The following is a 25957-nucleotide window of genomic DNA, read 5'->3' as shown; positions in this document are numbered from 1 at the left end:
CCGACGAACGATAATACGTGCGATTAGAATATGTAGCGTGTACGCGATAATCGATGCGAAAGATATTCGAGGGATCTCTCTCTCTCTCTCTCGCTCTCTCTCGCTCTCTCTCTTATCTCTATTTAATAATTTTATTCTTTATAAATTTTCCAATATTCATCGGATTCTCGCCAATGAAAAAAAGATGGCGAAACGCGAAATCCTTTTCACTTGGACAAAAAGTATATGGAAAATTTTCAGGGCCGCAGGCTACGAAAGTCATCCGCCATAACTTCTCGTTCCATAACTTCTCTCCTCGATAATGGCTGAGACTGTCATGAGTCACGCCGTTCAGTGACACCTGCACTGTTATTATATTTACATTCGTCAGGGCATATACGTCGCTCGAAACGAGTAAAGAATTAAACCTAGTCGTGTGTTTTCCATTCGCATTCCTCGTTCTCTCTGTCACGTGTCGTCGTACATTCGTTTAATTTATGACCCCCCCTTACTTAAGTATACAGAAAAGAGACGACTAATAAAACAATCGAACCCAAGTTTGCGTCGCGATCTCTCACGAGTCACGACACATAATCGTGAAAACTTGGAACGCGGCTTACGCGAAAATCTCCGTGTCTGCTAATCGACTTTGTTTATTCCATCTTCGAACGCATTTAAAGAAGCTTAATCTTAATTTATTTCAATTCGAAGAAACGAATAGTGGTGGAGAGAGAGAGAGAGAGAGAGAGACTAGCCGCTGCTAGTGAAACGGAGGGACTTATCGCGGCAGGCAGGCAGGGCGTGGTTACGCCGGACAACGCGACGTTCCTGCGTGGACGACGACGCATGGCGCCGCCCCGCCACGCCACGCGTGCTAAGCGGTAACTCGCGCGTTTCGGCGCGACGACGCGACACGTCGAGACGTCGATCGCCCGACGTTCGTCGACGAGAAGCGACGCTGAGTATATCGGAGCGATTCGCGCGACATTCGGGCACTCCGGCTGTGTGACACCTCCAAGTTCCTCGGCGCGGCATCCCGCGGTCTCCGCGCGCATCCAGGCGCGGTCGGATCGCGCGCTACGTCGAGGGGAAGGTGGGGAAGGAAAAAAGAACGCGAGGAAAGTGTACTGACCTCGATGTCTAGCTTCCCCTTAGACGCCATCTTGACAACAAGCCGGTGGCGCTCGGGCGGCTGTCCGACCTGACGTTACTCCTCCGGCTACCTGCTGCGCGCGTCGCGGCGCGTGTTGCGACTCACGCCGTCGACGTCTCTCCGATGTGTCTTCTTCTTCTTCTTCTTCTTCCTCTACTTGTTCCGCGACACACACTTGGAGCACAACCCGTGTAATCCTTCCGTTCGTGGCACACGCGCAAACTGATCAACTGATCGCGCGCGACTCGACGGTTGACTCGCGTTCGCTACTCGTGCAGCCGAAACGCGCTGTTCCGCGCGAGCTCCGACTCGAACGCCCGTCGCCGAGAAAGAGAGAGAGAGAGAGAGAGAGAAACGGAGCGACCCCGCGCCCGCGCGCGCGCGCGCGCGGTTGGTGGGGATGATAGAAAAGAACGAGAGCGAGAAAGAGCGCGAGATACGGAGCAGCGTGACGTCAGAGCGCGACGCGCTTCCTCGCGTAACGCGATCCTCGCGGCGAGAATCCGCAGCACGAGGCAACGGCGTGATCGGACGATGAACGAACGAACGAACGAACGGTAAACCAACCGTCTTGCGCCACCGGCGCGAAATCCCTTTCACTCGCTACTCAACTCTAACGAGACTATCTCCCGGCGCGCGTCCCGCCGCCGCTAATTTTCCCTCGCGTCCGCCATCTTGCCGTGACTGCCGCGCCTGCGTAACGGTGACGTCACTGATCGACGGTCGATCGCCGCGCCGACGTGCCGGCGCGGCGTGGCGCGCAACATAACTCCCTCCTTCCTCTTTCACATTCGCACAGATGTTATACTACGATACGGTACTAATATGTCACGCGAAATTAACAAGACACATATAATGACGCAAAATTCGCTAAATTAACACATTTAATTTTATAAATTTTACGTTTTTTTTTTTAAAGAATTAGCAGTTATTATTTTTTATTCAGAATTCCATGTCTCTCTCTCTCTCTCTCTCTCTCTCTCTCTCTCTCTCCCCCTCTCAATATAAATTATCATCGATTTTTATCAATGTAAATTTTTATTAAGTGTCAAAACGTAAAAATTCGTGAAATTATTTCTTGAAACATCTGCCAAATACCTGATCAAAAATTAAATTTTGTATTATTGTGCTTATTTCGGATAATGCTTTTGTATAATCTTGACGTTTGTAATATATATATATATATATATATGTGTGTGTGTGTGTGTGTGTGTGTGTGTGTGTCTAAGCTTTAATTACAGTATGTTTCATAATTTTATATTGTGTACTATTTTGTACAAAATTTAACATAAAGATTTATTTAACTATATTTAAGTAATCTCATACAATATTATTGATTAAATTTAACAATTTAACGATTTATATTATGCAAAAAGAAAAATAAAAATGGTATTATATGTTTGAACAAAGAGATACAATCGCTTGATTGAATTTTATTATCAACTCATATCTTAATTTTCTTTCTTGGTACGATAGGCGTATATCTTAATACACAATTTCGTCATTCGTATCTCTTAGCCTGCTCAGCTAAATTTTACAACTTTGCAAGATCGATTAACGTAAACACAAAACAAATATTTTTTTTATGAGAAAAATTAATGGCTACGATCACTCGAAGATTTACTTCGTTATCATAAGGTGCGTTAAAACAATCGTGAGACGAGATCCTATTAGCCGGTCACCTTGCCATCCAGCTTGAAGCACACCTGCACGTTGTCATTCTCGTCGATCAAGCCAAACTCAATAGTCAGGGTCACGGATGGATAAACCTTAGATATCGGCATCTTGAGATTGTACGTTGCCTCATCACCCTCGCTTAACGGACACTCGCTGTCAACCAGAGACTTGCACGCATCTTTCTCGGGATACGGATAGTCAAACGTGTATCCCTCGAGTGTGACTTTCACGCGGGGCTTCAACGATTCCGCGTCAGCGTCTACAGACAAGATAATCTTACGATCAAACACCAATCGATTCCTGTCGCGTCAAAAATGTCGTTTAGTCACAAATTTCGGTAGTCAGATATATTCGATGAATCTCCGAGCGGTCAAATAGTTTTCCGAACAGTCGAGGAAAAAACTTCTCCTTTTTCTACTTTGTCAGCGAAAAAGCTATATTGTTATCACCCTATCGATACGATATTGGCAAATATCACCAACTTTGCCAATAACAGTCACGTGTCACATTGATGGCAAAAGTCAAGCAAATTCGTGCAACGTACATACATGTATGTATCGTCTGACTGAAGATCGTTGGTGGAAATTCAGCGTAGATAGAATCTACCGCAAATTTGCCTCAAAACTACGTTCGACGAATTCTCTTTGACTTTCGTCATTAATGTGCCATCGTGTTACGTTTACAAACCCTGCGAATAATCGTTCTAGCGGAACGCAAACTTAATATCAGATTCGCTGTAATCTCTATAGTCAGGTCTACTCCGATCTGCTGATTTATCGAACGATTATCTGACAATTATCCTGCATACTGATTCCTGTCTCTATGTACATACGTACGTAACGTTACTTACTGGCTTCAAATCCCCATTGCGCTATTAAATCGGTATTTCTGACAAAATCGCAAGGAGGACTATCGCATCCATCCACCCTCAACCACTTGGGCACAGGTCCATCGTCACACGGAAAGAATGAGGTGTCCTGCAGGGACGCCGCGATGCAGATCGCAAAGATGACGTAGACTGCAAAGTAAAAAGTGCACAGTCAAAATGTTGCGCTTCAAGAAGAAACACTGTGAGAGTCGAAAAATAAATCAACGTGAGGCAAGAGGTTTACCGAAAGAGAAAACTTTCATGGTAGCACAGGAGCTTCACGGAAGGTGACGGCGATCAATGTGATTTTCAATCGTAAGAGAATCGCTTATTTATTCGCTCGATAATATCTAATCGAACACCTGGATATCCTAAAAATTGATAAGCTCGGAATCAAATAAAAAAACTTGTCTAGACACTCGATAGCTAACACCTGTGCCAATGATGTTGCAAGTTTACAGAAATTATCAGTCATAAACATGTATCTTAATTGCGCACTCATCGAACGATTAAAGTAATCTACTAACAATTAAATAAAGCAATCGTTGTATTTGATAAATTTAACTTGTTCCGACAAACAGAAAGCTGCATCAGCAGCGCGACGTTAATAGACAAAATTATATAAAAGATTTTAATTAAAATTGTTTTTCAGCTCTCTTAGGTCTCCTTTACTTAGATAATTTGATCTTCAAAATAATTCACTCGCGTCAATCTCGTAGATTATTCGTTCGAGAAAATATTTCCGACAAAGATTACGAAAAAAGGAAAAAGAGAAGGACATGTAATAATTATTCCATTTAGAAATTCATATTCATATTATAATCAGTTTTTTAAATGAATTGGAATAGCTTTCTCTTCAATAAAAAAAAAAATATATATATATATATATATATGTATGTATGTATGTATGTATGTATATAAGTACGTGGTAAAGAAGGAAAATTCTAATTAATAAGATAATAATGATGATTCATTTTTCATTGGTCTGCCATGGCGGCACCACGACGAAGCGTTGTACCAATCGGTCACGTATCCACATCGGAGTGCTCTTGAATAAAATGCGATAAAGAAAATATCGCCATGATTCACATCTGAAAATAATATAGGATATTATAATTGTGTATTATAATTAGCGCGACAACAGACAATTCTTCGCTTGGTAGATGATTTTTGCAAAATGTATCACAAAAATTAAACATTTGTGAAAAACATACTTTGTTGCAAGAATATTCAACTATTTGCGCTATAATTTCACTAGAATGATCATGATTCCTAATTTAGAATTACATACAATTTGATTGTGATTATCAATCATCGCTAACAACAGTTTACCTATAAACTGCTGAAGGATAAACGTTGAGAAGAGCATTGTCGAAGATTTCGTAGATCCTTGGATCTGACAGAACCTTTAAATTGTTTAGATTTTCTGTGGGTGACACCAGAGAAAAATACTCCGCGTATCGATTGAAATAGTTGCCATAAAATTGTTTTGCTTCTTTCGACATATTTCGCGACATCTCTTCAAAATGTAGCCGTTGCCGTTTCATAATATTGCTTTGTGATACAAAGCCACCTATCGAGGAAAGAGAAAGGGAGAAACTTATTCTCAGACATCTCAAGATAATTACGGCAAAAGCATGTAACAAAAAATCAAACGTATTTTGCGCTTCTAGATAAATAACTTGGTTGGATTTAAAAAATGACACGAACCAGGTATAAAAGAGACCACTTCAATTCCATATTTGCCGATCTCCACCCGAAGAGAGGTAGCCCAGGCGTCGAGGGCGGCCTTCGTAGCCCCGTAGACGCTTATACCTGGCAAAGGCTCGTCGGCACAATGACTGGATACCACGATAATTCTGCTGCGATTCTCTCGTAAAATCGGCATTAACTCCTGCGTGATTCTCATCGTTCCCAATAGATTTACGTTTATCTGATTCTCAATGAGACTCTGCGTTTGCCACTCGAATTCGCCGAAAGTCATCACCCCGGCGTTATTCACCAATGCGCGCAATACTGCGAACGAATAATCTTACAGTCTGTGCAAATTTATTCCATCCCTCATTTATTTTTTCTATCGCTCACCTAACTGTCGTTCCTCCAACAGACTCTTGACTTTATCTCGAAAGTTACGAGTGGATAATTCATTAGTGATATCGAGATGGTGAACGATGACGCCTTTGTTCTCCAATGCTTCAACAGCAGCATTAGAATTAGGCACTGTCATAATTTCACGCACTCCGGCCAAAACTGTCGCACCTTTAGCACGACAGTGCATCGCTAAACTATAGCCCAAACCAGAATTACAACCGGATATAACGATAAGATCCCGCGTATTTATTTTTCGCTGACGATTGAAGAAACAATACAAAGTAGCACCACCTGAGAAAGAAAGAAGCAAAGAAACATTTCTTCAAATACGTTCGAACTTTTAACATTTCCCGAGCTAACGTATCCAATTTTATCTTATTCGAGTCTTTATGACGTTTCACGAATATCTTGACTAGTTAAAACTGAAGACATTTTTAAAAACTGTCTTTATTTTAAGTAAAATACAAATGTTAGTCAATTTAAGTAAAAAAAAAGTATATTATCGTAATTACTAAGTACTTAAATAGAATTAAATTAATTCTAATTAAGAAGTTTTATTTAAAATGCATCTTGCATCTCGTGAACTTATCACTTCGTCTGTGCTTGGAACCGTTTTTCTCAACGCGTTGTTTTTTTTCTTTTTTTTAAATAAAATGCATTAAATATAAAAAAAATACAATGAACAATGTTTTTTTCAAATTATACATATAATATCAAAGAAAGATTCAAGGCAGAACGTTCGGATTTGATTCGACCAAGTCAGCGAACAGAAGAAACGAGCGAAGCGAGCAGATAGATCCTCTTACCTAGCAAAATCATCGAAAGCGTCACGGCCTTACGCGTGTATCCGGCGTCCGCAAAATACGCGATGTTGCACGAAATTGTCATTCCAACTTGTAAGGCCATTGAATGTTTTCTCCACCACGCTGCCCACTCGTTGCCATACACTTTTTCCACCGAGTTCATCTTCATGCAGCTGAACCAGACACTCACCTCATCTACTACGGACGCTCGACTATCCGATACACAAATATCAGCTTAAATGTATGCACAAACCGGTCTCCGACCGTTCGCTATCTATTTAAATTTCGTCACGCTTAGTAAAATAAAAGATATACTCGTATGTCTTTACCACATATAATAAAAATTGTTAAATAAATATGTGATGGACATAATATCTACAAATATAATAGCACAGAAATGTGTAAACTGACACGACGTACAATTGGTTCTAGTACTCACCGCGTCCAGTGGAATGAAAAGAATGATTCTGCACGATCGTTCCGGCTTGCCTGACCGGCCTGTCTAGACCGCTAAGAAGAAATGTGACCTGATCCATCCGACTCCGCGTGGCGTCGTCACGTCATGCTCGTTGCTTTTCGATACGGAATATGTAATTTACATGGAATATTTAGAGTAAAACGTAATTTTTCAAATTCTTCCATTTGAATCGTTTAATATCAGAATTAATACTAAACTTCGATTTACTTGAATATCGATGTAGCTTCTGATTAAATTATCAAAAATTGAATTTAGCTAATTTAGTAAATTAGTATTGTGTGACTACAAGAATTGTTATATTCCGTTATTAAGTAAGCATTAACAAATATATATATATATATATATATATATATATATATAAAATGTATTTAAAATCTCTTATTTTATCTGCTACAACAAAAAAATATAACTTGAAGAAATCTGTTTTAAGAAAGAATCATGCTATTTTAAATAAAATGTCCATAAAAACAAAAAGACATGGACAAGCTATATCGCCTAACGTGTATGTGCAGTTGTTTTGTAAGCATTTTAATATTTCATGAGTTAATGGTTTATAGGGATTGGACAGACTTCATTTGAATTTCAATATCCCGCATCAGGAAAGAGCGTATCGAATCGTACGGTCTTTTTTTTTACACTTGTAATTTGGAAAGATATCAAACTTTGCTGCTTTCTTACAAAGTTCTAGCTATGAAAGAAAATATTCTTGTACATACATGAAGACATTGCCTAGTAATATAAAAAAAAAAAAGACTACTATACATTACAGTAAATATAGATTTGATTATATAAAAAATAATTCATAATTATAAAATACAAAATATAAATGACAAACTAATAAATTAGATAAAATTGGTCGTAATATCACTGTTAAAATTGCGACGTACGTAATCGTACATATAAAATATCACATTCAAAAATAATTTGAATTTCTTTGGTCCTACGATAAACATAGTAGATAAAAAAAAACAAGTTTTTAATACAATAGTTTTCATACAATGGTTTCATAAATTTATAAATCGATAGCCTTTACAGATTTAAATGTACAACTTGGATGTGAAATATAATTTACACGAAAATTAACAAATGTTACGTACACTACCTTATAATAGATATATCCTACTGTCTCACAAAATTGTGCATTCTCACATATTGTAATTGCATTCCAGTTATATATTCGCGATTGCCACGTTTCTCATATTTCCAGAGATTGTTTCATCCATTCTTCATAATGGACCGACGATTATTACCACTCGTGATGCATACTGTATTAAATTACAGACTTCTCGCCGAATCTCAGATTAGGATTCGCACCCACGTCGAAACTCGGATCACCATCCGTCGCCATTCTACCCAGCCACGAAAAGAGCAAAATAATTCCAACGAAGAATAATATACCGATAACAGCCAATATAGCGTATCTCTTATACAAAGATCCTGCAGTTTTCCTTCGTACCGGTGCTCGCGATATCAGTTTCCACCATCTCCGGAACCATTCTATAGCTGATTTACGTTGGTACTTGTTCTCATCGTGATCAAAGGACATGTCTTTTGGATCGTCATAAGCTTCGCATACCTTTCTAGAGGCTGGAGTGGATAGTCCTAAAGACGAATCAATATTTACAATGGAATAAGGTGGGCCAAGCTTCTGATTGTTCGCGTGTACGTTGCTGACAATGGAATTTGAATTTATGGTACTGCTTGTACGAGACACCGCCACTGTAGGCGACGACGGTATAGCCGCTGTATGATTTTGGAACAGAGAGTTTTCCACTGTTATCGAAGGACGCTCCTGTTCTGGTTTTTGTTCCCTGTCGTCACTTAGCTGCAACAAAACAATTATATAGTATAAAACAGCATAATTGACATTAATTAAGAATAATAAATAAAATAATGACAAGTACCAATGGTAAACCAAGACCAGCTCGAGCCCAGTTGACAGTTGCCAATTTCTCAATCAAAACATCTGCAACTGGCGACACCAATTTCGGTTGTGGAAAGATGCACACGCCACACGTAGGACAAGTATAACCCGCTGGTGCGGTAGTTGGTGGCAGATCTCTAGCATATCGGTCCAAACACACCCAGTGATACATATGATAGCACGTTAACCTTATACAATCACCATCGCTCAATTTGTTCGAACACAGCGTACAAATTGGATTGTAATCATGGTCGTGCAGCCATAATAAATACGATTGCACTATACACTGTAAAGACAAAATTAGTAACGTTAGATGTATGTACGTATCGCACATGTGGTTATGACAAACCGACTGCCGCATGAAAAAATTTGCGTCAGAGATATTTACATGCGTAAAAAAAGTTTTAAAATATTAAAAAAACGATGGAGGAGAAAATACCTTTGGGTGACCCGTGACCATGCAGTGTTCGCATACATTAACCCGATGTTCAAAACAAAATTGATTCGTTACTCTTCTTTTCGGACACTTGCAAAGACCCATGTTGCAACGTCGCGGCTGCGACAACTGGCGACAACGAGAGGATCGAAACGACGTTGAAACGCGATCAGAGATTCCAATTCGCAACAATAGTCGCTTTATTAAGCCTCGCTGAGTGACATATCGGAAACTCGTGATAATATGTATCACCGTTTTATTTTCACTGCCTACCACCTACCAATCCTACCATACTCCATCATCGGCCACGTCGTCTGACGATTCTTTCAGCTGGGAGAGATCGGAAATAGCGGAAATAGCCAACAGGCTCCACGTAGCTCCGTCCGTTGTCCAATCGTAACATTGTAACGACTGTCGCATCGCGCTACATGAGAAATACCGGATAATAAAAATAATACAATAAAATACGATGTGCATTGGATAAAATATTAAATAAATAAAGATACATGTTAAAAAATTGAAACGTCAATAATAGGTTAAATACAATCTTTAAATCGACATCGACCGGTAACACCGAGCTGAGGTGATGCAACATATTTACATATACATACATATAATATTCTATTGCACATTTTGTGCATCACTTAAACTTGTCACAAGTTAACGGATTCTAAATTGAGTTCAGCATAATTGAGTTCTTCTCGCGGATATTCTCGTTTTACCGAGAAAAACTGAAAGAAAAAAAGAAAGAAAATAATTTTCAATGACTATCTCTCTAAATGAGAGAGAAGGAAATACGTCCAAAATGTTTTCTCCTTATTCACTTTAAGCTTCACCAGCAGTTTCAAGCATTATCGACGTGCAAGCTTCGACGTTCGACGTGGAAGGTCGCGCTTAGTTTATTACATTTATGGTTAAGAGAGATGTGAGGGTGAAATGGGGAGGAAAGGAAGAAAATTAAGAGCTTGTTTGGTCTTAGGTTAGAAGGATGTTGTGACTGGTTGTGACTTGAGCAGTGAACATACATCAGAGTGTACGGTGAAAATAGAGAGAGAGAGAGAGAGAGAGACTGGGCTTGATTTATATTTAGATATATGTATATGTTGATATAGTTCAGCGTACAAAGAATCTTGAAAAAGCTTGGAAAAATTACGAAAGCATAAATATGTCAGACCCAGAACTTGAAGCGTTACGACAGCAACGTCTGGCTCAATTACAGGCCCAATATAAGGTAAATATAACGAAACTGCATGCGATTTTGTATTTTAGAATGTATGACTAATGATCTGAAAGCTATGAATCATCTGCTTTAATGATTATTTTAATCCTTTTGAATAGAACACATAAGCCATGTAACTCTACAATATCCTCAAAGTATAATGCACAATATTTAATAGAAGCAAAATATGTATGATGTCTTAAAGGTTAACTCCCACATACTTCAACATTAATTTTGATAGAATTAAAATTGTTTAAGTATCTACTATTTTAGGGTAACAATGCCAACGATAAACAAGTGATGGAAGAGAGAAAGCAGCAAATGGAAGAGATGAAGCATACTATATTGACCCAAGTGTTAGATCAATCAGCTAGAGCAAGATGTAAATTTACTTTATTATCAATATTATTGAAGTATGGTACTAACAGTTTCTAACATTATATATTTATGAATAGTGAATACACTTTGCCTTGGAAAACCTGAGAAGGGCAAAATGGTAGAAGAAATGCTTTTAAACATGGCACAACGTGGACAACTACCTGGCAAACTTGGAGAAAAAGAACTGATCAACTTGCTAGAAAATGTGAATCAGCAGACACAAAAGAAGACAGTAGTCAAAGTAATTAATATAATTGTGTAGTACAATAGTGCATTTAGTAACGTATAATAGAAATATAATCAAAATTTTTCATTTTAGTTTGATAGGAGAAGAGCAGCTATGGACTTTGACGACGATATGGACTTGTAACAATTGTACAAATTTTACATCTAAAATTGTTTAAATTAGAAACACTGCTCATGGTTTCATATTTACAGTAAGTTACAGAAATTATAATCCTACTTTTTGCTTAGTTATGATATTTTTATGCTGTATTGAAATAAAAAAAATTACTTGTGTCAATTGAACAAATTTTGATATAATAGGACAAAAGGATTGATCAGCGTAATCACTCACCTAAACATTGAATATATACTTGTAATAGTAATAATATAAACAAAATATATTCCCAAAACGAATTATCAGTCATCTCATATTCTTTGATTCATAATTTTCCGTTAATAGTTTTTCTTTAATCAAACTTCTATAGAACCGAGATATACGTGGAATAAGAATCAGTCACTTTCACACCAAACCACTTGTAACTTCTTTGTAATAGTAGTAATAATAGTAATATATCTGGAGAAATATTTACTCTTTAGATCTCTTTTTTTTTTATACATATAAATACATTCAGCAAACCCACAATTATTTTTCATCCTAAAAAAGAAATCACAATCACACTTGCAGTCTACACGATACAACAAACAACAGTACCGTACAACTTGCGTAATGCTAAATATTATCATTATTTTATCCATACGTATACAAAAACCAATATTTAGTTTGATGTTTAATATGTTTTTACAAACTATGTGAACAATCATGTTTAATATATAAATTTTTGATATATATTACATTCTCTTTTTGTTAAAGCTGTGTTAAGACAAATTTTTCCAAGTGTGTGTACATATTTGCTTAACTCGATAAGTCATATTGTCTCGAGAGATACACATAACCTTTTTTTTTTATATACAATACATAAAAGAAATTAGTATCGTGTATACGAAATGGATCAAAAATAAAATATATGGAATGTCGAAAATATATGAATATTGTATAAAATTTCTCGCAATCTTAAATCTGCTTTGGCAAATTTTTGTTAAGAACATATTACAGATACAATCATAAGCGTTTATATACACTATACATAATGAAAAAAATGTTTCTTGGAATTCTGCATAATATATCTTATAGCTTAATAGCAACTTAATCGTTCTTCATATGATAATTTCCAGTATTCTCTGAAAGAAGCACAAGATGATTATGTATATTTATGTGTGTATGTGTGTGTGTGTGTGTGTATAAATGTTTTTATATAAAAATGAGTCTTGAAAAAAATTAAAAAAATTACCATCTTCATCATCGTTCGCGTCCAATAAATCCGGGCAACAAATGCCATAACATATCAACGATAAAAATCCAAATGGCAATCCAAACAGTACCATCATCAAAACAGGATTACCCTTCCACATTGAAATCAAAACAGTTTTTATTTCGAACCATTTCCTGTAAACACGTACTAGCCAACTGTTGCCACCATATCGCTGAAAACATATAAACACTTTGAGTATTCTTTTAGTAGATAGATGGAATAATTGGTAAAAATACGAGACATTAATGCTGTACCGGAGCACTCTCGTTGCGAATCTGCTCTAGGAACAATTCTATCACGTATGGGGTTAGTTTTTCTGTCTCATCATCGGGAATATGATGGTGATTGGTAGTTGTATTTATCACAAGTAAGCTCGGTATAGGTAACGTCATCATCGCTATGCTGTTGACTAGATTGGGACTGCCTATCCACCCAAACTGAAAATGACTGAACACAATGATGGCTTATTTTGTAGCTCTTCTATCACAATCACTGTCTAATAAACGTAACAACCTACTCGTGATATTTATTTCGTTTATTCTTGATCACAGATTCAACCATATCTCGGAATTCTAGCATATCAGGCGCGACTTCTTCCAATTGGTTTTCCTCCACTACCGCTAAAACGAGATTCTTATTTGTTAAGAATAATTGATTTATGTTTCCTCTTGTTACTTTCGGGAACGTTGGAAAACGCTCTGCGTTCACCCACTTCTGAAGCGTCTTGTTCACTTGTTCCTTGTCGATCAAGTTGTGTCCTGCAAATTAAACAAAATACCGACACAATTAATAGCGATGGTAATAATCGTCCCTTTTATTTTCTTTCGATCGACTCACCAGTGAAATTATAATGCAAATTGTCCTTGTAAACGAATAATGCCGGAACATTATCGACAGGCGCATGCTTATTCACGACAGTCGGCTGAGATTGATAGAAAAATGCATGCGCTTGAAACGTGTTCGCAGTCTTGTGATAAAGTTCCTGTATCAATTAAATGTAGAAATGTAGAAATGGATTTCAAACTACTCTTGTAATATATTAGGAAATTGCGAACAGAGTTTACCCATAAGAATCCAGATTTGTCTCCTACATATAAGAAATAGAGATCGCGTTCCCTTTTTATAATGTCGAAACTCTGTGGTTTCGTTATTTCCTGCACGGGAGGACCGCTTAATCTTAAAGCAAATTTCACTATTTCGTCTCTGGTTCTGTCACCTTCGTATACGTATTTCTGATCGCCCTTTAAACTATAAAAGGAGAAAGAAAAAGAACATTATCGTACGCGTATTCTAGTGCAAAGTTAGTTACGAAGGATTTACTTACAATAAAATCGTGGGGTATCCCTTAATTTTGAATGCACTCGATACACTGGTAAATCTAGTGCAGTCCACTCGTCCCACTCGTATGGACGTTGCGTGCAAATGTTGAGCAACATGAGACCAGATTGGTTCCATTCTTTTGCAATGTGCACACGATGGTGCATACATCTATGAAAAATAGAAAGAATTTTGTACTTTGTAAAGATATAAAGACGTTTTACAAGAGTATAAGAGCACATACCATAACTAGCCATTGTCCATCTTTATGTACATCTAGAAATCTGTGAAAAATGTATATTAAAAGTAACCGTATAGGCTTGGTTCGTAGTGAAATAATACCTCTTACCTGTCACTCAGCTCGAGTACACGCGACCCTGCCGTATGCGCCAGAACCGCTGAAAAAGTTCAAATATAATTAAACGATAAAAGTAAAAAAATACTTGTTTCGAATTCAATTAAATTTATTTGTCGAGGCTTAGAACGCACGCAAAGAACTTATTGGATTTTATCGTAAATATATATGTGCATGCTTCATAAGATAAAAACGCAATTGATATTTTGTTGTAAATCAGATCGTGCGAAACTTATCGCAAACTCGAGATGTGCAAACAGATGTCTTATAAATTCTCTCCATATACGTCGATATAATCCAATTACTTGGTGTACAGAGGAGACTCTCGTAAGAATCGAATTAGAGGAATATCAAGCGAGTCATCAGTTATCGATCGGCCGATACGACGAGGAGAAACGCCGAGCCCAAATCGCATAACTACATATGAGTACAAATTCCTCTTGCCCCTATGCGGGCAAGAGAGGAACGTTGACTCTCCGGAGTAGTCTACGGCCGCTTACCATAGAGAAGCGCAACGAAAGAGACCCGCGTCGGGGAAACCATTCCGATCGTCGAATCGAGATGTCGGAAAATAAAAAGATTCCTTCATCTGATCGTACGACAACACAGACGCATCGAGTGCGTTGACCGAGACCGCATAATCGCCACAAATGCGATGCGAGCGAACGGTCGTGTAACGTGCGCTTCGTCTAGCCTCGCTATCCGCTATCCCTTTAACTCGTCACCCTCGTCACGCGGTGGAAACGATCGAGCGCTTTCTGTCGCATCTTCTCCCTGCTTCTCCCGACTGTCTGCGACTCAGGCGACTGTCGCGCGCGACGCGCCGCGGACGCGCCTCTCGCCAGTCTCGCCTCGCCTCGCCTCGCCTCGTTAACTCCGACGCTGGCTGGTCATTGGTCAACCATCCCCCTTACCCGCACCTTTCTCGCATTTTCACCTTTAAAAAGGGAAAAGTACACGAAAGGTGCCGACAGAGCAAAAAAAAAGAAGAAGAGAAGAGAAAGAACAATTACTCTTATTCCCTCCAATTTCAATAATTTTAAATTCTAACTAAATGATATGAATACATTCTGTAGGGTAAAACGATGCGAGACGTTCTCTTTCATATCGTGTATAATTTTATTAATAAAAATCTTCGGATACACATATCATCATTGGTATAAAACATTCACATGATCAAAAGAAAAAATGTATATGTATAGAGAAGGAATATAGAAGCAGCTTAATATATTCCTTCGCGCTAGCGCGCAGCTATCTTTATATTCTACATGTGTAACAAGTATTTTGTACATTTGTAACGAAATTAGCGGCAACTCTTAACTAAATGATTTATCGTTAGATGTCTGCCAGATGCGTCGCAAACCTTTCGTAATGTACAAAAAAAAAAAATCAATGGAATCGATCTGACTACGTCAACTTTGTATAGCACTCATAATTAGGACCCAACGCGGCGACTCCTCCTGTTTTTCGTCGATAATCCACGTCTTTAGGTCCATCGTATCCTCGCGCTCGTTACCGATCCCTCGAGGCCTAATCGAACAGATCAGGCGATAATAGTTCGCACAGATCCAATGAGAATAATCGCTATAATCACAATATCGCCAAACGTAACGCGAACGTATGGCACTCTTATCCTATTTAATATTCTCTTTCCGTACATGTATGTCATGAATATGTTACAATAAAATGTGGCCCGGCCTCCCCGGCCGCAATCGTAAAGCATCGTTTGAGCGAAATTGACTGACGATCCGATAACGATTTAGCCCCCAATTTCTCCCATTCTGTGATGAGATTAACACGTATCGGAATCTTGCCGCCACTTTTGTACAGCTTCTCGGCGCGCATCAGGCACGAGTGATGATCGCATGCCGCCCAACACGTTGCTGGTCGCCTCGGTAGCCAGAATAATTGGTTTCACGACTGTCGGCGGAATTTGACGCAATACACCGCCGACCGCCCCGACGGTACCCTTGTGCTCGTGTTCCTCACTAGCCACGCGAACCAATTGAGTCGCAGTCTCACCCAAACCCTGAATAATTAAATATTATATAGATGTAATATTAATTGGAAATTTTTTGGAAAATAGAAGACGAATTAAAACGATTGAGCATTAAGCGAATATTTAAGGATATTTTGAGATTCTACAGTGCCATCTAAAGATTATCGAAATTAAAAACTAAATATTTCTCAAGTTTATTATTTTTTCTACCTAATGATAAAAAATTTTCCAAATTTAGCCCTGAGGGCAAAACTGCAAAGGGCAAAACAATGAAAAATTTAGCTTATAAATAGTTTATGCAATGAAAATAACTACATTTTGCGGCAGTTTGAAATAAATTATAAACGAGTAAGTGGATCCAAACGAAACTTTTATATGAATATTTATTAGAGTTCTATCAATATATGTAAAAATTTTGATTTAATTCGTAATGTTATTTTCTCATCAAATTTACAAATAAATACTATTACAAAACGCGATTTCAGATAAGAAGAGTAAACAAAAAATTAAATAATTTTTAAATCAATAAAACAATTGTGCTCAAGTTTCACACAGCACTTAATCAAATATAGTTAGAATAATCTACGAAATTTTTATATTTTTAGTAATGTTTCGAAATATGAAACATATAACACTCTTTATTTAACGTGTCGTTAATTTCATTTTATTAGTTTCACCTCTTTGACTAACGTGTAGGCGTTAGCCACTCCCTCTCGGATATCCAGTGGCTGATTATATCTCTTTCGACGTCCCTTCTGCCCTTTGTTTTTGCATCTCACACTGGGACCAGGGCTAACTATGTCATACGCAGTCTCAGCTGTAGTCTGTAACGCCTGCACGATTCTGCAGGTTAATTCTAACGCAGCCATTGCGGTACACGTTGTAAAACTGTTTGCTCCGCGTTGTAACCCACGGACAATTCTCCCATCTCTCTGATACTGTTCGATTGGTAACCAAAATAGATCACGTATCCCTTGAACTACAATCATTAAATATACGCCCATAGTAAACTTTCTAATGCTAAATAAATAATTTTGTAGGTAGCGAAAGAAAACTATTACTCAGAACATACCAACATACAAAAGATGTTCAGTTTGTTGTGAATATTTTGAAAAATAACATCGCCTTTAATTTTCAAATTAAGACTCGAGATCAAATCGTATACTTACATAGCTGTACTACAGAGTACATCGGACCCACGCCACCAAGTAAACTCGGGAGTTGATTCTTCTTAATATCCTGCAACCATTCAGAAACTAGATATGTAAAAAGTTTGTCATAACCCAACAATCCGTGCCTGTATGACAATCTCTTCAGTCTTAATTCGGAACAATTGAGTTCCGCCAAACCCATTAGCAGACCTGCCAACGGTCCATGAGTGAAATCCACGCGTTTCCCGTGGTAATCTAACCTTATGAGGACTTCTGGACCGAATACAACGTTTCTAAAGACAATTTTAAATCGTTAGTATTCTTACCATTTCTATTCAACGATATAACAATTTCGGCGTACCTAAAGTATATCGGTTGACTATCGTCGTGGACCTGGTGGATAGTCTTTGTCTTAGTCTTGTTCTCCCTATACGTCAGTTCATCTTCCAAGAGTATCAACAAATTTTGATCAATGATAGTCTGTGACATATTCATCATCGCGTCATTCGTCACCGCATCATCATTCACGCTCATAATGGGCGGATGATGCGTGGGTGTTCCTTGTTTCGATACGGGGGTGGATTGCGAGCTAGGTGTGCTAGAGCTTTCTTGGCTTCGCTTCGATCCACCGCCTAGTTCGTTAAAAAATTGTATTAAGAACAGTAGGCTATCTTGGTCTATGTTCAGTCGCAGTGGCAGTAGACTAAGTTTCACACAACATTCTTGGGCACTCAATCTGGGATCCGGCCTTACGTGAACTGCCTTCATGGTAAACATAATAGAGTGAGACTGCCTTGGTCTCGCTTCGCTGCTATATTGATACAGGAATTTGTTTATGTGTGACGACGCCAGCCTATCTCTTACTTCAATCTCGTGTACCAGAAGCACCTGCCTCGACGCTTCCCGGGTGTTTTCCGGATAGACCTCGTGTTGGAAACGAATCTTGCTCAGTTGCAGTTCCATCAGCACGTCGTGCCGCCGACCCGGGCCACCTAGCGTGTGCCAATCGATCAACGATTCGTTGCCTCTCGTTGCACGCGGCGAATTCGGTACACTGCCGAAGTGTACTTCGTTCGGACTAGACTTATTGAAGCCTACTGCACCTATGGCTGATCTACTCCTATTGGACAAAGACAAAAAGAGAATCAGAGAATGCCATCTATCCTTACATAGGAATGTCTTAATAAAAATTTAACTTTTACTTTTGAGCCTTTCATACCTTCCATGCAAGATATTGCTGCGAACGTTGTCATTAATGGTCACGTGCTTTGCAGATTGTGGTTGAGAATTGTCGAAATCATTGCCACCATACATGTGCCATATCAACGTCATTTCGCAGAGGGTGTATTTCAATATAGGTGCGGGATAATTTGGCGGAGTCTGCAATAGATCAGTTTTGCCAACTGGCACAGAAAAGTGATTATCCACTATCCTCAGTGGTTCTTGACACAGCGATCGAACCTCAGGTACTCCGTAGCGTATTATTCCTGTTCCAGCCTCTTCTCCCAAAATACAAAATTCGTCGTCGTCCTCATCATCTTCCACTCTGCATGTAATCGCTTTACCGCATTCTTGCGAACTTTTTCGCGTTTCTGCTTCTCGCGTAGCGGCACATGAATCATCAGGAAAGAAGAATTCGACCCGATTTTCGGTCATTGGTATTTTCTCGCTTTTGTTACCACTCTGGGTCGTCGTCCCCTTTACAGTTTCTTCTAACGCGTCCTCCATCAGACTATAGACTCGCTCAACCTGACTCCTGCTAAGAGTATTAATGCTCTCGACGCCCAAAAGATTTTCCTCGTATCTCGTGGGTATTGATGATACGGTAGGAATATTCTCAGTGCTGCTGCTATTGATGGTACTACTGGATTGTTGCAAATCACCGTCGTTAGCGATGTAAGTCAGCAATTGCATGAGAGCGCGACCGGAATCCGAGCACGTACGTACGTGCAACACGTTGTTGCTCGCCCGAAGATCGACTCGCGGCACGCCGCCATACATTCTCTCATTCAGACGCAGTGACAACTCAAACAGACCGAAATTCATTACGCACACATAATCCCGTTTTAGATCCACTGACTTTTCACGCAGTTTGTCCGAAATAAAGAGTGCGACATCCTCCGCGATAAAACGTAACGTTGACGTATTGGTTTGTGCCGTAATGTTGCTTGACACGCTGAAATTACCGAGAGTCACCACGGACCTCAGCGGCAGATGAAGTGGCCTATAATCGATCGCGCACTCCCACAGATGCAAATGGAGTTCAGTCAGAACACCCGGTGGGGTATAACCGGCAACAGGATGATCCGTCACGTCAAAGCAATCCATCAATTCAGTAAACCACGAGGTAGCGGCGGAACACATTCGGTGTCTCAATGTGGCATCGCTTATACCTATCGCAACCCGGAAAGTTTTTATACGATGCGTCTGATGAGCCGCTTGTATCTTCACCGCGACTGTCATCATGTCTTTGTCACCAGGATTCGCTGCTACATTACTACCGGGTTCGCTACGGTATATCGTTCTCTCGCAATAGCGTGGTCTAACGCTGTTGATACATTTCAACGGCGGTGTCTGCGATGGGCTCGTCGTCAGACCGCAATGATCCAGTGATACGTTCTTCATCATAGCACAAGCGTAGCTTAGATTAGTATTTCCTTTGTACGCCGACACAGAAAATATCGTGGCATCCTCTAAACGTATGATCAATTCTCCTTGTTGCCCGGGTATAACGTTGCGCATAGAATCGCGTACGGGAGTGTACATAGACAGAAGACCCTGATTGATGCTTAGAGTCATTGCCAATTTGCTCTGTGCTTTCTTCGATGACATTCGTCCTTCTTTGTGACTCTTTTCGTTCGTTGTAGAATGCAATATACCTTCCTCGTCCGAGTCAGAGTCCGAATTATACTGGATCCCACTTTTGCACATGCTGAATCTGTAAATGACATAAATTTAGTCTCAGAATTCTATAGAATGTTTTATTTATTTAGAAATCTTACTTAGGATAAGTAGACTCCTGTAAGAGAGTAGATGCCAGATCAAGGCCGATATGATTTTCCATATTAGTTGTGTATTTGGGCCTGGGCGCCGATGGCTCCCATAAGAATAGATCGGTGTTGAATCGATTATAGAGTTGTTCATAAATGCGTTTAGATGGAATCTGGACGGAAGCACAAGGTAAATTAATTTCTAGTTGTAGCCTAGAACCGTGTATGCCGTCTTCGATAAATTCCAACATTTCTTGTCGATTGCCAGGTATAATTAGCTCTTCGCCGTCACTATTGAAACACATTAAAAAAGATATTTAGTTACAAAACAAAAAATTAATAAAAATATATTTAAGAATATTAAAAAAAATAAAAAAATAGATTGCTGACCTTTGTTCGTTCTTCTGACCGTATTCATGAGATTTCGAATGAAGTGTGTCAGATTCGCGCATGATTCGTCTGGAAGTGAATGGGGAAGGTGCATGTTTCGGCGTTTTCTCCAAGGTATCATCTAAAATACGCTTATCACTCTCTATTTCTTCTTCAGAACTATCTTCCAATGGAGCACCAAAACGTTCTGGATATACAGTAATCACCACTCTCGCCCAACCAAGATCGTCGCTGACTTGCTGATTCGATAAGACGTCGTTCTTTTCGTCGACTGTAGCTAGACCGATTTCGATTGGCGTGTCGCCCTCGGTTTCTACGTATAACAACAATAGCCGCCGACATTGCAGTTCATGCCTAGCTACATAGTGAGATCGGCTATCCATAGTGGAGTGAACTTGTGCGTTTGTCATCTGCACTATCATATAGTCAGGTCTCACAGATCTTTTCCACCATGGCGCACGACTCATATCGTGCAGTGGTCTTAAATCTGGCACGGGAAATCTATATAAAAATATATATATACATATCAAAATTATATATAGTACACGCAAAACTGAAAATTATTGCTTGTTTGATGTAATACCTTAGTTTTATGGTGCACGATGATGAGGAAATTTTGACATCTACTCTAGAATCTGGCAGTGTTGTACTGTCCACAGCTTGATCAAATAATGTCTGTTGATTCTAAAAGATATGTTATCGCTTTTAATATACCGTTAATTAAAACAGGTCTATTGAAAAACGTTACAAATATTTTTAAAAAAAGTATCTGTGCAGATTTATCAATTACACTTACAGCATCTCTAGCATTTATTACAGGATTGCAAGTACATATTGGCTGTGGATTAAGAATAGCAGATATTCTATCTACGATAGTAATGTCTACTTCACCTCTGCACGGTTCCATTTGAATACTGGAAAATGGCAATAATATGAAAATATTAACCTAATTCATTTATAATGTTATTAATTGATAAAATTAATATTGTTGCTTAATTCAAATATTTACTCGATCTCTGTGCGTGGATATGCAAATTTCGTCATATGAGTATGTCGAACAGCTTTTTGCGTATATTTAAATCTCAATCTAAAATCGGTTTTATTAGAAAATCCAATATTGGTTGTATTTTCTCTAGTAAACGCTAAGAGCTCAACGAATTCCATCGATGGTGTTTTATATGAGCTAGGATTGTTGGAGTCAACCAAACATTCTACAACTTCCAAACTAGCCAAAGTCAAGCTTCCTGATATCGCGGAGTACTGATTAGTAGTCTTTTCACTGCCCTCGACTACTAGTGGTGCTGCCAGTAATCTATAATCAATCGGGAATTTTAGCCAACAGCCAAAAAATATTATTATCAATCTGTCATTGTGATATTAATATACCTAATATGACTAAGTTGGCAAGCTTCAGTGAGTGATTTTGATGCTGTATCAAAATCTTTACTTCCATAGCCGCCTACAGCAAACGTTCCTAATTGCCTGAAAAATTCTTTCGCCGCATTTCTCATCTGTCTTATACTGCTAGAAGTTAGACCGAGTTGTTCCACGCATGACGTCAATATGTCTTCGTGCAATAGAACTAAAGCGACGGAGGATACCCTTATGTGAAATTGGGTAGTTTCGGCGGACGTGTCATTGTCTATGTTGTGTCTGTGTCTATTTTGTTTCGGCAGATTCGTCGCCGAACTTTTTGAACTAATGCTGCTGGTCGATATGCTGCCCTCCATACTGAAATTATTGCTCGTGATTGAATCACACATTGACGAAGACGGTAATTTCATTGGTAGAAATTCGTCTTCATTGTCAGATTCATCTACAGATCCAGTAGACCATCCTTGAGCATACCGTAGATCCTATAATATATAAATGTACATATCTTACATAAACATATATTATATAAACATAAATGTGCATATATTATATAAACATAAAAATGCATCAAAATATAAATAAATTTACATACTGTAGTTTTCAAATCTTGCATAGGATGTGTCTGATGGATAAGCTCGTGTTCTATACGATTAAAATCGCTGCTAGCCATAGGTTTTTCCGTGTATCTTCTTGGAACAACATTACTGACATCTTCTAAATCCGGAGATGCTAGGCCATGCGCTAATTCTAATAAAACATGAAGCTGCCTAGGACTCAGGAACAAAGTAAGCGATCCTAGAGTAATTTCCAGTTCTACCTGAAATATATTACTCCTTCATTTAAAAAAAAAATATATAGAAAGAAAAAATAGGTTTAGATACATTATTTCTTAAATAAAAAAGATTAGAATTAATTGATGAAAGTTTATCTTGTGAATTTAGGTTTATCCCACCTTTGGTCCCGATATTCCTTCCCCTTGTTTCATTTTTAACCTCACTTCTTGTCTACCTGCTAGCTTAGCAAACATGATAGGGTTTGATTCATTCGAGTTGTTAACAGTATTTCCTTCCGGAGGAGTGTGCAGAATGCTTTGCGTAGGAGACATTTGTGCGGAGATAAACAGACTGTCTGAATTCTGTTGTCATAGAAAAAAAAAAGTGAAATTGTAATAGCTTCCTCTCTATTGTAGTATCAACTAAAATAGACTTTTATACTTACCTTAGAATCGGGAGTAGAGCACGTACTAGACAACATACTTCGAGAAAATGTTCTCGCACGCGATGGAAATTCATCGGTATGAAATGTCACTCCCTCCATATAAAATCGCTTAGTGGAGAACGCTGAAACGATGTAACCTTTGGAAGATTCATCGGGATCTAGAGACGTATTAGTGGGATCTAATCCAGCTTCGTCAGAATATTCAAGATTCTGTATCCACACTTCGATCGCTACTCCCGTGGAAGAATTCAAAGGTACATGTTCCAAACGTATCACAGTATCGATAAATCTCACTTTGACCCTAGATAAAACTGAGATACACAAATGATAAAAATAATTCAACTTTGAATTGTTAAATATTGTACAATGTAAACCAAGTATCCTACTTGAATCTATAGTCTTTGCAAACTGTTCCACCGAATCTAAGGGCTGAGCGTTTCCCGCATTGGCCGCATCTTGTTGCAGACATTCCTTAGCAAGTTGCATACTGGACGTCATGGAACTCCACATAGATTCAAACATCGATGTTCCAGTTTCGAGTCTCTGTCGCGGTTGCACCGTTAGTCTGAGACCCTTGACTTCTACATAACTCGCTTGACTAAGTAACGCCGACCAGGGTATACTGAGAGATATCTCCAGTATAAAACCATCGACAAATTCCAATGGGAGATGTTGTTGCTCTCCCATTTCATTGAGCGCCTGTCGCAATAAACGTTTATTCTTTTACAAAAATATCAATTATAAATAACAAATTAAAAAAAGAATAATTTTGAGATGAGTAAGTAGTCATTATTTAAAATGTAAATAAAAAAATCGGCGTTCCCATTTTCAACATTTATTCAATCGTGTTACGAAATATCGGAAGAAATAAAGTCTGTATAAAATTAACACTTATTAACATTTAAAATGTCGCAGTATTTACCGATGACTCGCGTTATGCTACTGTGTTTCATTAATTTATGCACCAAGTTGCAACCAACCGATTTATTATAATTATCGCTTCAATAGTTATAATACATAATGAATATTTATTACTTGTCTATAAGCAAAAAATACAGTTCTAAAAGAATTATGCAATCAAAAAATTGAATAAGTTAAATAAATGTGACATTTTTAATAAAGATACAGTAAATAATAAATATAAAAAAATCAAATTATTAAATGTTAATATCAATATATACTATTTATTAATTAATCTTCCATTAGCTTCATGTATTATATGTGTGTGTATGTATATATATGTATATATATATATATATATATATATATATATACATACATACATACATACATACATACATATATATATATATATATATATATATATATATATATATATATATCATGATATTTATCTTTATTTTGTCACATTTTACATCCACAATTAAAGAAAATGTTAAAAACTGCAACTAATCATCGCGTCGTTAGTCATACAAATGTCTTGCGGAGCATTTAAATATTAAATCACGATCAGCTGTTCGAAGGCAAAGAGAATACGAGATTTTCGCAGTGACGCAAATACGTATAGTATTGCGCGTATTAAGAATGTGCGCACTATTTACCGAGTGAGCACCGCGATGATCTTATCTCTCCGGAGTTCAGTTAAAGAAGGAAGCAAGGGAATCGCGTACCCGAGACAAAGAAAAGCACGTTACACGTACCTGCACATCAAGGCTGACGTTGACGACTCGTCCCGTGCCATTGTACAAATCAACGGTGAGTTGATCCAGCGTGAGCTCCTCGAGAAACTGGCCAAGGTAACGCTGCAGCAAGTACCTGCAGGCCCTCTTCTTGATGTCCGCTGACCAACTGAGAGGCAACCAAGACATCTTGCTCATCGCCCCGTGGAGCCCGTCTACCCGTAACGCGATCTATCCCGAGAATTCCGGCGTGTCGCGTCTGTAATAAGGTATCATCTCGTCACGCCAGGCACGTTGTCGCGAGGCATATCTCGACGTCGAACGACGCGTTCAGTAGCGTGGCGAACGATGATCTACGCGAGCGAAACGCATCTCCCTAACCGCGCACCGTTCGCGTCCATGACGCTCGGCAACGCTCGGCACAATACGCCACAATCAGCCCCACAATATAAGCGACCCCTCGTCGTACTCGTCGCCCCTCGTCGATCAAGATCGCGTCCCGCGCCCCGCGCACAAACCCGTCCGATCACCCACCTCACCCACCGCCGCCAGCCGCTGCTGCTAGGCCGCGCCAGCTGGCGCCAGCGCTGCGCTGTGTCTCTAGAGAGTCTCTTCTGACTAGATTTCGCTAGAGTCCCTAGAAGTAGAGAGTCTGGACATCTGCCCCTAAAATGTCGGTGATGAATATGTCAGTGTTTGTACATACGTGAGCTTTATGTGTGTGTATGTTTATCATTGTGTGCACTCGAACGTGTTGTATGCTGTTATCGCATTGGCTAAAGAGGATTAAATAGGGATCCGTATTGGTGCTGCCATTTTAGGTGCACAATCACGTGCATCCAATCACATGGAACCCCGAGATGTCCAGACTCTCTACTTCTAAAGACTCTAGATTTCGCGTCTAGCTCACAAATTCTCACAC

General features: G+C 38.8%; 7 protein-coding genes across 13 annotated transcripts in view; 1 reads left to right on the top strand and 6 right to left on the bottom strand.

The window, feature by feature from the left end:
- The window catches only part of LOC105200410 (sodium/potassium-transporting ATPase subunit alpha), a 62272-nt gene extending 60673 nt beyond the window's left edge, over positions 1-1599 (bottom strand). For 2 of the 4 annotated variants that reach the window (XM_026132729.2, XM_039448495.1), the window contains exon 1: positions 1112-1592. In XM_026132729.2, the coding sequence (XP_025988514.1) occupies positions 1112-1141 (30 nt within the window). In that variant the 5' untranslated portion in view covers positions 1142-1592. Of the gene's footprint in view, positions 1-1111 lie in introns of all 4 variants that reach the window. The other 2 variants (XM_026132731.2, XM_026132727.2) reach the window with 2 other exon arrangements.
- An 811-nt stretch (positions 1600-2410) lies between these two features.
- On the bottom strand, positions 2411-4091 carry LOC105195649 (NPC intracellular cholesterol transporter 2). Its single transcript, XM_011161161.3, has 3 exons — positions 3922-4091; positions 3660-3827; positions 2411-3068 (listed from the first exon to the last, which is right to left on the bottom strand). Exons 1-3 carry the CDS (start codon positions 3938-3940, stop codon positions 2803-2805), a joined length of 453 nt encoding a protein of 150 aa, XP_011159463.1. The 5' UTR covers positions 3941-4091; the 3' UTR covers positions 2411-2802.
- A 281-nt stretch (positions 4092-4372) lies between these two features.
- Positions 4373-7861, bottom strand: LOC105195659 (D-beta-hydroxybutyrate dehydrogenase, mitochondrial). Of its 2 annotated transcripts, XM_011161177.3 has the most exons (6): positions 7011-7861; positions 6575-6783; positions 5763-6059; positions 5388-5693; positions 5010-5250; positions 4373-4768 (listed from the first exon to the last, which is right to left on the bottom strand). In XM_011161177.3, exons 2-6 carry the CDS (start codon positions 6738-6740, stop codon positions 4648-4650), a joined length of 1131 nt encoding a protein of 376 aa, XP_011159479.1. In that variant the 5' UTR covers positions 6741-6783; positions 7011-7861; the 3' UTR covers positions 4373-4647. The 2 variants fall into 2 exon arrangements, with proteins under 2 accessions (XP_011159479.1, XP_039304441.1); XM_039448507.1 differs by lacking the exon at positions 7011-7861 and having other exon boundaries at positions 6575-6818.
- Positions 7862-8008: 147 nt separating this feature from the next.
- LOC105200406 (zinc finger protein-like 1) lies at positions 8009-9827 on the bottom strand. The gene is made up of 3 exons (XM_011167958.3): positions 9413-9827; positions 8954-9259; positions 8009-8874 (listed from the first exon to the last, which is right to left on the bottom strand). The coding sequence occupies exons 1-3, from the start codon at positions 9512-9514 to the stop codon at positions 8320-8322; spliced, it is 963 nt and encodes a 320-aa protein (XP_011166260.1). The 5' UTR covers positions 9515-9827; the 3' UTR covers positions 8009-8319.
- A 415-nt stretch (positions 9828-10242) lies between these two features.
- LOC105200404 (programmed cell death protein 5) lies at positions 10243-11651 on the top strand. 3 transcript variants are annotated; one of them, XM_039448526.1, is made up of 5 exons: positions 10243-10640; positions 10748-10833; positions 10902-11010; positions 11084-11247; positions 11326-11651. In XM_039448526.1, exons 2-5 carry the CDS (start codon positions 10816-10818, stop codon positions 11374-11376), a joined length of 342 nt encoding a protein of 113 aa, XP_039304460.1. In that variant the 5' UTR covers positions 10243-10640; positions 10748-10815; the 3' UTR covers positions 11377-11651. The 3 variants fall into 3 exon arrangements, with proteins under 3 accessions (XP_039304460.1, XP_011166258.1, XP_011166257.1); XM_011167956.3 differs by lacking the exon at positions 10748-10833 and having other exon boundaries at positions 10246-10442; positions 10522-10640; XM_011167955.3 differs by lacking the exon at positions 10748-10833 and having other exon boundaries at positions 10271-10640.
- Positions 11652-11816: 165 nt separating this feature from the next.
- LOC105200405 (protein disulfide-isomerase TMX3) lies at positions 11817-15090 on the bottom strand. The gene is made up of 10 exons (XM_011167957.3): positions 14774-15090; positions 14268-14316; positions 14163-14202; positions 13926-14089; positions 13666-13849; positions 13439-13583; positions 13119-13359; positions 12856-13048; positions 12581-12773; positions 11817-12470 (listed from the first exon to the last, which is right to left on the bottom strand). The coding sequence occupies exons 1-10, from the start codon at positions 14814-14816 to the stop codon at positions 12436-12438; spliced, it is 1287 nt and encodes a 428-aa protein (XP_011166259.1). The 5' UTR covers positions 14817-15090; the 3' UTR covers positions 11817-12435.
- A 278-nt stretch (positions 15091-15368) lies between these two features.
- LOC105200432 (autophagy-related protein 2 homolog B) lies at positions 15369-25522 on the bottom strand. Its single transcript, XM_039448482.1, has 16 exons — positions 25057-25522; positions 23782-24094; positions 23396-23706; positions 23130-23312; positions 22770-22994; positions 22190-22659; positions 21813-22115; positions 21600-21717; positions 21387-21487; positions 20804-21304; positions 20426-20704; positions 18643-20361; positions 17785-18543; positions 17442-17716; positions 16950-17251; positions 15369-16302 (listed from the first exon to the last, which is right to left on the bottom strand). The coding sequence occupies exons 1-16, from the start codon at positions 25231-25233 to the stop codon at positions 16066-16068; spliced, it is 6273 nt and encodes a 2090-aa protein (XP_039304416.1). The 5' UTR covers positions 25234-25522; the 3' UTR covers positions 15369-16065.
- Positions 25523-25957: the final 435 nt, after the last annotated feature.

The sequence above is a fragment of the Solenopsis invicta genome, chromosome 4 (assembly GCF_016802725.1).
Source record: "Solenopsis invicta isolate M01_SB chromosome 4, UNIL_Sinv_3.0, whole genome shotgun sequence".
NCBI classification, from domain to species: Eukaryota; Metazoa; Arthropoda; class Insecta; order Hymenoptera; family Formicidae; genus Solenopsis; species Solenopsis invicta.
This window is presented reverse-complemented; position numbering and strand designations above follow the sequence as displayed.

Coding starts and splice junctions, on each gene's coding strand:
- LOC105200405 (XM_011167957.3), bottom strand. CDS start 14,816: ATGGTTTCCCCGACGCGGGTCTCTTTCGTTGCGCTTCTCTATG. Junction 14,203..14,267: donor GTACTCGAGCTGAGTGACAG/GTAAGAGGTATT, acceptor CATTTTTCACAG/ATTTCTAGATGTACATAAAG. Junction 14,090..14,162: donor ATGGACAATGGCTAGTTATG/GTATGTGCTCTT, acceptor TATTTTTCATAG/ATGTATGCACCATCGTGTGC.
- LOC105200432 (XM_039448482.1), bottom strand. CDS start 25,233: ATGAGCAAGATGTCTTGGTTGCCTCTCAGTTGGTCAGCGGACATCAAG. Junction 21,305..21,386: donor TCGTGCACCATAAAACTAAG/GTATTACATCAA, acceptor ATTTTTATATAG/ATTTCCCGTGCCAGATTTAA. Junction 20,362..20,425: donor CAGGAGTCTACTTATCCTAA/GTAAGATTTCTA, acceptor TGTCATTTACAG/ATTCAGCATGTGCAAAAGTG.
- LOC105200404 (XM_011167956.3), top strand. CDS start 10,575: ATGTCAGACCCAGAACTTGAAGCGTTACGACAGCAACGTCTGGCTCAA. Junction 10,641..10,901: donor AATTACAGGCCCAATATAAG/GTAAATATAACG, acceptor CTACTATTTTAG/GGTAACAATGCCAACGATAA. Junction 11,011..11,083: donor TCAATCAGCTAGAGCAAGAT/GTAAATTTACTT, acceptor ATTTATGAATAG/TGAATACACTTTGCCTTGGA.
- LOC105195649 (XM_011161161.3), bottom strand. Junction 3,069..3,659: donor GCAATGGGGATTTGAAGCCA/GTAAGTAACGTT, acceptor TCTTGTCTGTAG/ACGCTGACGCGGAATCGTTG.
- LOC105200406 (XM_011167958.3), bottom strand. CDS start 9,514: ATGGGTCTTTGCAAGTGTCCGAAAAGAAGAGTAACGAATCAATTTTGT. Junction 9,260..9,412: donor TGGTCACGGGTCACCCAAAG/GTATTTTCTCCT, acceptor TTGTCTTTACAG/TGTATAGTGCAATCGTATTT. Junction 8,875..8,953: donor CTGGTCTTGGTTTACCATTG/GTACTTGTCATT, acceptor GTTTTGTTGCAG/CTAAGTGACGACAGGGAACA.
- LOC105195659 (XM_011161177.3), bottom strand. CDS start 6,740: ATGAAGATGAACTCGGTGGAAAAAGTGTATGGCAACGAGTGGGCAGCG. Junction 6,060..6,574: donor GCTTTCGATGATTTTGCTAG/GTAAGAGGATCT, acceptor TTTCTTTCTCAG/GTGGTGCTACTTTGTATTGT. Junction 5,694..5,762: donor GTTGGAGGAACGACAGTTAG/GTGAGCGATAGA, acceptor ATTCGTTCGCAG/TATTGCGCGCATTGGTGAAT.